This window comes from Anabrus simplex, chromosome 3, assembly GCF_040414725.1.
Source record: "Anabrus simplex isolate iqAnaSimp1 chromosome 3, ASM4041472v1, whole genome shotgun sequence".
NCBI classification, from domain to species: domain Eukaryota; kingdom Metazoa; phylum Arthropoda; class Insecta; order Orthoptera; family Tettigoniidae; genus Anabrus; species Anabrus simplex.
The window spans coordinates 24,234,389-24,244,076 of NC_090267.1; the positions used below are offsets into that span (position 1 = coordinate 24,234,389).

At 38.5% G+C, this 9,688-nt stretch overlaps 1 protein-coding gene across 3 annotated transcripts in view; it reads right to left on the bottom strand.

The window, feature by feature from the left end:
• Positions 1 to 910: 910 nt before the first annotated feature.
• Positions 911 to 9,688, bottom strand: part of LOC136865936 (uncharacterized) — a 360,192-nt gene continuing 351,414 nt past the window's right edge. For all 3 annotated transcript variants that reach the window (XM_067142491.2, XM_067142489.2, XM_067142490.2), the window contains exons 17-18: positions 4,204 to 4,401; positions 911 to 4,104 (exon numbers count right to left, since the gene is read on the bottom strand). In XM_067142491.2, the coding sequence (XP_066998592.2) occupies positions 2,060 to 4,104; positions 4,204 to 4,401 (2,243 nt within the window). In that variant the 3' untranslated portion in view covers positions 911 to 2,059. The remainder of the gene's footprint in view (positions 4,105 to 4,203; positions 4,402 to 9,688) is intronic.

Consider the following 9,688-nt stretch of genomic DNA (forward strand, 5'->3'; position numbering starts at 1 on the left):
CACCCCTTCCTATCTTTACACATCTCAATCCCCTCTCCTCTCCTCTCCAACTATCACCTCTATCCAACTTACTACCCAGAGCCGAGAGCTGGCAAAGTGTTTTTCCTGGAATCTTCTTATTCTTATACTGATGACGACGTAACATCTTTTTCTCCTTCATATTTCTTTTTACCTTTCTGTTCTTTTTTTTTTTTCTTTGTATCCTATTTTACAATATGTATGCTAACTGCAGTCCTCCTCCTCACTTCCTCCTCTTGGTCTTGTAGCCTATATTCTATCTTACTTTGAAAATTTAACAAAAATCTTTTCACATTCTTTTTAAACTTCAGTTGAAGATTAAGAACCAGACTGCTTGCTTTCATCCTATCATAAGATAGATTAATGAAGGCCTGAGAGGCAGCTGGATACTTTCTCAAGATTTTCATCCATCACCATTTACACTATTCAAGTTTTAAAATGTGTATTAAAAGAGGAAATTACAAAAAATAAAAAATAATAAGAGAATGATATTACACATGCCAGTCTAGATAAAAAGAAACTAACATTTACTACAGTAGTTGCTTCAACAGCCAATTGGTGTTATAAAAATGAAAAATGCTAGCAATGACAATGGCTTACAACAGAAAATTTTATACTGTACATGATTATATGAGAATTTTAACAGAAGGATTTCAGAGTATCCTTAATCACATTACCATATTTGTGTGTTTATTCTCTCCCTACAACCAGACAAAACCAAGGAATCTTACAAAGGACCCCCCCCATTGGGCGGAGGTGGTAGAATAACCTCCACAGTATCCCCTGCCTGTCGTAAAAGGTGAGAGTGAAAGGGTCCCAGGCCCTTTAGACTGGGGGGCATGGGTTGGCGACCATGGGGCCCTTAGCCGAATCCTGGCATTGCTTCCACCTATTGTGCTAGGCTGCAGGAAATGGAGTGGGAGCAAAAACTCATCTAATTCCTTTTGCAGCAGAGGAAAGGAAAATATGAAAATGTGAAAATGTGGGCATAAAGAGTTCTGGAGTGGGTTGGAGAAGCAAGAGATAACGGGAATGCTGCCAATTACAAACTATGCATGGTGCTATGCATTAGCAGCCTGGGCACGGCAGTCAGTGGTAATGCAGAAGGGGGCTGAAACAAAACTGTTTAAATGTGTTCATATAACTTTTTTCATAAATATAGATTTAAATAACTGTTCTGCATACTGATTTAAAGATGCTAGATGTTCCTATTATGTGAAATTTTCACTTATTATACCCCCCCTCTATTTTTAGGGTGGAAATTATGTGGAAAATAGGGCGTGCCATAGGCGAGTAAATATGATACATACTAACACAATTTTTTTATAAAGTTGCTAACTACAAGTAAAGAATAACTCACTTGGTTAGTGTGTAATTTGAATAATGTGACATGTGCACATGCTAACGGTGAGAACCCATACATGTAGTTAGCTATAAGTATTGTTACTGATAGAACATTTGGTCTTTTATAGAGGCATACAGGAAGATTACAGGCCTCTTAGTAAGGGGTAGCAGAGGGACAGGGCAGGCAGGATATACTACTGCAGATGTTAGTTCCCAACACAATCTTTTACAAATAATCATCTTAACTTTCCTTGTAAAACGTATCATATGGCTGAGAGAGATCAGTCCAACTTTAATTATACAAAGAGATAAAAATGCAATTTTTCATGTAAAATAATGTTGAGACAAATAAATAAATACATAAATAAATACATAAATAAATAAATAAATGAATAAATAAATAAATGAACCATCAAGATTGATGTGTTTCATACACACACAAAATACAGTATCATGTTGGAACATATTAAACACACCAATCATCATTCGAAATTTTTAAAAACGCTTACTGCTAAGAAATTGACACTAACATTGAAATAAAATACATTATATATTACAGCATATTATTAAATTAAAAGATATCATTTTAAAGAATCTTGTTTGGACTGATTTAAAACATTATTTCTTAAAAGTTTAAATTATTAAGCCAGTTCTGTCCTTGCTAGCATACAAACATTTACACTTACCAAAGAAACATCTACAAGGCCGAGCTGGCTTCTTTCACTTCTTTTACTTTGGTTCCACTTCCACCGTTGCTATTTTCTTTGTCCTTATGTCTCTCTTTCTTCGATTTCTTTCTTCTTTTTGATGATCCACTTCCCTTTGGTGACCGTTCCAATAGGAAGAGGGCTTCATGAAAATCGTCAGAACTTAAATTACTTTCTTGAATGTGTAACACAGAACTAAGAGCACCATCTGTCGATGATTTAGGGAAACGAAACATTTCTCTTTCCCTTTCTGGTTCACTAGCCGACTTAGATTTTGTTTGATTGGTAGGTCCAGAGGAAGAAGGTACTGTAGTTGCACTATTTCCAGGGGTAAGAACTGGAGAAGGAGCCCCAGAGCGTGAGGCTGTTGAACTAACCGGTGAACTAGGTGGAGGAATAAGTGGCAATAATGGGGGTGGTGTGATAACAAGGCTATTTCCGGATGATGCCGTACAAGACGAGGTGAAGTTCACTGGCGTTGATGATTTCACTAACAAAGGTGTTTGTGGCTCAGGAGATGATGAAAGTGTAGCAGCTGTTGCGTTTAAGGATGCACTAGATGAAGTTAGTACAGTTGAGGTAAGGGGTGGGGCTAACGGTGGTGGTGGAGGAACGGTTAAACTGGAAGAGCGAGACTGGCGGCCAGCAACACTGGCAGCGGCAGCAGTTGCAGCTGCTACAACCAGTGCAGGAGAACGAGGCTCTGGTGTTCTACTAATAGACACACCACTAATGAAGAGAGTTGGAGATTTAGGAATGCCTGTCTCCGACTCATATTCGTTGGAGCTATCAGTCTCAAGTTGTCTCCCACTATCAGTAACACCGCTACTACTGGCATTAGGAGACTTGCAAATTCGAATGCGGAGTCCAGATGATCCTGCTGCTTTCCCTCCAGCAGCTTTAAAAGCCTTTCGATGAGCTTCCAGCAGAGAACTGCCAGTGGAAGATTTTCCAGAAGCAGACGCTAGGGAAGTACTAGCAACATTACTACAACTATGACTTTTTTCGTTACTTCTACATATTTCTTTAATAATTACTAAACTACTATCAAGACCAAAATCCGTATGAAGTTTTTTGTCTGAAGCTATGACCTCAGCCTGTTTCACTGAGCTGGTTCCGTTATCATCCTCCAAAAATCCTTTACCTTCTTCATCGTCTTCGGTGGTTGTTCCCAAAATGCCACAAACTTCCAGATCAGCATTAAGTGAATCAGAAGTGGTGGTTGTGTCCTCCACAGACGATTGACCCCCAAAATATATACTGGCTCCATCTTCCGAATTGGCTGTAGATGTCTCTCCTCCGGCGTTGCTACTGCTGTGATGATGCAGAAGTAAAAACTGTCTTCCAGCAAGTGCTTTTCCCGATGCTGCAGGAAAGGCCAGAATACGTTTTACTATATCTTCTGGCTTTTCCTCATGCTGGCTACTGTGATCAGAATCCAGGTGATATCGTGGTTCTTCTCCACCGGTGCCAACTCCATGTCGAGGTCCACGGCGTCCTCTAGTGCACAGATCACCAGTAGAATGGGATCGTTTCAATAATCTAGAGTCAGTTTCATCATACTCATCAATATCATTGAAGCAACCATTCTCATGAATGTCACTAATCTCGAATCTACCATCTTCTGCCACACAAGGTTTGAATCCACATCCTATCAGTTCCTTATCAGCTAAAGTTTTACTAACCCCACAACCCCATATCATTTCTCCCATGTCCTCTCCATCATCAGGAGAAAATACATTCATACCCGTGTTGAAATTCTTTAGATCAATTTGTCGCCCAGCTAAACTCTTTAAAAAGTAATCAACAGTTAAATCAGCAGGTGTTTTATGGTACATAGATGTATTCTTCTCCAACATCTCTTCATCTAACTCCAGCACATTCATATCAGCTTGGTTTGATGTACCTTCATCGTGAGGATCACAGGCTATTTCCGTAGCACCAGTATTTGAGTTTAGAGATTTAGATGCCTTCTTAGCTGTCTCTTGAAGAGAGAGTTGAATAGCTAATTTCAACTGCTGATCATCTGTACCTTCTAAAAGAGAAGAAATCAAATCAATGTACATAGAGTACAAATGATCTATAAACTATCAAGTGAAAGAAACATAAGAGGTGGATAAAAATGTTAACATACCCTGTGTTGCGGAGCTGCCCACACTTGTACCTGCAAGACCGTCTCCTCCGGGCATCAACTGCGACAGAGATGGCTTACTGGAATCTTCAGCTGCACGCTGTCGCTTCTTCATCTCGTCTTCAATCATCTGAAGGCGAGACATCTCTAAAGCTATGACAAGATCCATATTGTAGTCTGCTGTCACATTGACTCGATATACTGAAATGCAAAGAAATTAATATAAACGAAAAATTATGATAAAAACTTAAAGAACTTAGACCATAATTTAAACGATGACTATATCTCTACCTCTCTCTCACTGGATTCTAATTTTATAGATATTTCAAAGCAAACAAGTCTGCAGTTTTACAAGACAGTTGATATCGTGAGCACAGTCATGGTACATCCAATTTTATGTGGAATCTGAACCATGAGGAAATGACTTATTTCGAAAATCGCATGTGCATTAATTGGGATTCGAACATCAGCCTCCTTGGAGAGAATCCAGTGACAATGCTGCTTGAGCCCATAAATATTTCACTCATTGTTTGTATTTTATTTACAACATGGCAAGTAACCAATGATCTTTATTTATTCAGTAGCTGTGCTGATAACTTAGACTTGGAAATGCATTATGGACACTCCTCAAATGCAGACCATCTGTTTGAGCGCCATTGCTGTAGTGTTTGTAAACAAACTGGTGGACTCTGCTTTGCTATTCTATTTTATTTTATTTTGTAGTTTTCTGTTCGGTGAGAATTATTTACTTCTGTGTGTATAAACTTTTAGTACAGTGTGTGGCTAAAGGTGGCTCTTCATTATGGAAAATTAGTATTTCTGTAGGAGCTGCATGACAGTGGCAACAAATAGGGAAAACAACATGGGTGCAATCAAACAACCTTGCTTAAAAATAGTATGGATGGCTCTCCAATAGACGGTTCATTCAATATCTAAAGATGGCAAAGAATTTAAATGGAAAACAGGAGAGAGCTAAAATATTCCACGAAGCTTCATGGTTTACTGAATCAAACAAATTGGTGAGATCAATAAAACTGTGAATGTAATATTTGTAGTACCTCTAGATTATCTGAAACAACAATGGGTCTCTGGAAGTATTTCCTTCATCAAGGGTTGTATATGTTTTGCCAAAGTTAGTGCAATAAGTTTTCCCATGCAGGATAGTAATGATATTCCCCTATAGTCACCGTAGTTTGCTCGTTCCCTTTGCTTAAACATAGGAACTGCCGAACTATCTCTATATACAATGGGTTGGGATATAGTACAATATCTGAAGTACTTATTTGATTATTGTCTGTATGAAGGAACTATACCAAATGAATGGAGAGTTGCTATAGTAAGCCCTGTGTATAAAGGAAAGGGCGACAGACATAAAGCTGAAAATTACAGGCCAGTCAGTTTGACATGCACTGCATGTAAGCTTTGGGAAAGCATTCTTTCAGGTTATATAAGACATGTTTGAAAAATTAATAACTGGTTTGATAGAAGGCAGTTTGGGTTTAGACAAGGTTATTCCACTGAAGCTCAACTTGCAGGATTCCAGCAAGATATAGCAGATATCCTGGATTCAGGAGGTCAATTGGATTATATTGCGACTGACCTGTCTAATTTGCGAGTTGTAAATCTCATTGTAGAGCCGTATTGGAATTCAGAATAAGAAGTTGAAACATTAATAAAAACCACCTTTCCAATACATAGTAATCCTTTATATTTAGGATAAAACCATTAACAGATTTTAAAATTAAGACATGCTCTGCTCATACTTACCTTGAATTAGGTTATTCTGGCTGATGATGCTCACAAAGTATGAGGGAAACATGTCCCAATTGTAATCTCTGTTAATGGTTTTATCCGAAATATAAAGGATTACTATGTATTGGAAAGGTGGTTTTTATTAATGTATCAACTTCTTGACCTGTCTAAGGCATTTAATATGGTAGATCATGGGAGACTACTGGCAAAAATGAGTGCAATTGGAATTGAAAAAAGAGTGACTGAATGGGTGGCCCTGTTTCTAGAAAACAGAACTCTGAGAATTAGAGTAGGCGAAGCTTTATCTGACCCTGTAATAATTAAGAGGGGAATTCCTCAAGGCAATATTATTAGACTTTATGTTTTCTTATATATATCAATGATATGTGTATAGAAGTACAATCAGAGATAAGGCTTTTTGCAGATGATTTATTCTGTACAGAGTAATAAATAAGTTACAAGACTGTGAGCAACCGCAAAATGACCCCGATAATGTTGTGAGATGGACATAGGCAATGGTATAATGATAAATGGGCTTAAAAGTCAGTTTCCAAGTTTCAAAAATAGGAAAAGTCCTCTCAGTTTTAATTACTGCATTAATGGGGTGAAAGTTCCTTTTGGAGATTATTGTAAATACCTAGGTATTAATATAAGGAAAGATCTTCATTGGGGTAATCACATAAATATGATTGTAAATAAATGGTAGAGATCTCTGCACATGATTATGAAGGTATTTAGGGGTTGTAGTAAGGATGTAAAGGAGAGGTCATATAAGTCTCTGGTAAGACCCCAACTTTTTTTTTTTTTTTTTTTTTTTGCTAGTTGCTTTACGTCGCACCGACACAGATACGTCTTATGGCGACAATGGGACAGGAAAGAGCTTGGAGTGGGAAGGAAGCGGCCGTGGCCTTAATTAAGGTACAGTCCCAGCATTTGCCTGGTGTGAAAATGGGCAACCACGGAAAACCATTTTCAGGGCTGCCGACAGTGGGGTTCGAACAAGACCCCAACTAGAGTATGGTTCCAGTGTATGTGACCCTCACCAGGATTACTTGATTCAAGAACTGGAAAAAAATCCAAAGAAAACCAGCTCAATTTGTTCTGGGCGATTTCCGACAAAAGAGTAGCGTTAAAAAAAAATGTTGCCAAGTTTGGGCTGGGAAGATTTGGGAGAAAGGAGACTAGCTGCTTGACTAAGTGGTATGTTCTGAGCTGTAAGTGGAGAGATGGGGTGGGAGGACATCAGTAGACAAATAAGTCTGAGTGGTGTCTTTAAAAGTAGGAAAGATCACAATATGAAGATAAAGTTGGAATTCAAGAGGACAAATTTGGGAAAATATTTGTTTATAGGAAGGGGAGTTAGGGATTGGAATAACTTACCAAGGGAGATGTTCAATAAATTTCCAATTTCTTTGCAATCATTTAAGAAAAGGCTAGGAAAACAACAGACAGGGAAACTGCCACCTGGGCGATTGCCCTAAATGCAGATCAGTAGTGATAGATCTCTGAAATCTGGAAGGCATTTTTACAATCAGTTCATGTATGTACCTTATAAGATCTTCACCATCAATCAATCAATCACTACTGATCTGCATTTAGGGCAGTTGCCCAGGTGGCAGATTCCCTATCTGTTGCTTTCCTAGCCTTTTCCGAAATGATTTCAAAGAAATTGGAAATTTATTGAACATCTCCCTTGGTAAGTTATTCCAATCCCTAACTCCCCTTCCTATAAATGAATATTTGCCCTAGTTTGTCCTCTTGAATTCCAACTTTATCTTCATATTGTGATCTTTCCTACTTTTATAAACACCACTCAAACTTATTCGTCTACTAATGTCATTCCACGCCATCTCTCCGCTGACAGCTCGGAACATACCACTTAGTCGAGCAGCTCTTCTTCTTTCTCTCAATTCTTCCCAACCGAAACATTGCAACATTTTTGTAACGCTACTCTTTTGTCGGAAATCACCCAGAACAAATCGAGCTGCTTTTCTTTGGATTTTTTCCAGTTCTTGAATCAGGTAATCCTGGTGAGGGTCCCATACACTGGAACCATACTCTAGTTGGGGTCTTACCAGAGACTTATATGCACTCTCCTTTACATCCTTACTACAACCCCTAAACACCCTCATAACCATGTGCAGAGATCGGTACCCTTTATTTACAATCCCATTTATGTGATTACCCCAGTGAAGATCTTTCCTTATATTAACACCTAGATACTTACAATGATCCCCAAAAGGAACTTTCACCCCATCAACGCAGTAATTAAAACTGAGAGGACTTTTCCTATTTGTAAAACTCACAACCTGACTTTTAGCCCCGTTTATCAACATACCATTGCCTGCTGTCCATCTCACAATATTTTCGAGGTCACGTTGCAGTTGCTCACAATCTTGTAACTTATTTATCACTCTATAGAGAATAACATCATCCGCAAAAAGCCTTACCTCCGATTCCACTCCTTTACTCATATCATTTATATATATAAGAAAACATAAAGGTCCGATAACACTGCCCTGAGGAACTCCTCTCTCAACTATTACAGGGTCAGACAAAGCTTCACCAACTCTAACTCTCTGAGATCTATTTTCTAGAAATATAGCAACCCATTCAGTCACTCTTTTGTCTAGTCCAATTGCACTCATATTTGCCAGTAGTCTCCCATGATCCACCCTATCAAATGCTTTAGACATGTCAATCGCGATACAGTCCATTTGACCTCCAGAATCCATGATATCTGCTATATCTTGCTGGAATCCTACAAGTTAAGCTTCAGTGGAATAACCTTTCCTAAAACCGAATTGCCTTCTATCGAACCAGTTATTAATTTCACAAACATGTCTAATATAATCAGAAAGAATGCCTTCCCAAAGCTTACATACAATGCATGTCAAACTTACTGGCCTGTAATTTTCGGCTTTATGTTTATCACCCTTTCCTTTATACACAGGGGCTACCATAGCAACTCTCCATTCATCTGGTATAGTTCCTTCGGCCAAACAATAATCAAATAAGTACTTCAGATATGGTACTATATCCCAACCCATTGTCTTTAGTATATCCCCAGAAATCTGATCAATTCCAGCCGCTTTTCTAGTTTTCAACTTTTGTATCTTATTGTAAATGTCATTGTTATCATACGTAAATTTTATTACTTCTTTGGCCTTAGTCTCTTCCTCTATCTCGACATTATCCTTGTAACCAACAATCTTTACATACTGCTGACTGAATACTTCTGCCTTTTTTGAAGATCCTCACATACACACTCCCCTTGTTCATTAATTATTCCTGGAATGTCCTTCTTGGAACCTGTTTCTGCCTTAAAATACCTATACCCACTATCGGCAGCCCTGAAAATGGTTTTCCGTGGTTTCCCATTTTTACACCAGGCAAACGCTGGGGCTGTGCCTTAATTAAGGCCACGGCCGCTTCCTTCCAACTCCTAGGCCTTTCCTATCCCATCGTCGCCATAAGACCTGTCTGTGTCGGTGCGACGTAAAGCCCATAGCAAAAAAAAAAAAAATACCTATACATACCCTTCCATTTTTCACTAAAATTTGTATGACTGCCAATTATGCTTGCCATCATGTTATCCTTAGCTGCCTTCTTTGCTAGATTCAATTTTCTAGTAAGTTCCTTCAATTTCTCCTTACTTCCACAGCCATTTCTAACTCTATTTCTTTCCAGTCTGCACCTCCTTCTTAGTCTCTTTATTCCTCTATTATAATAAGGT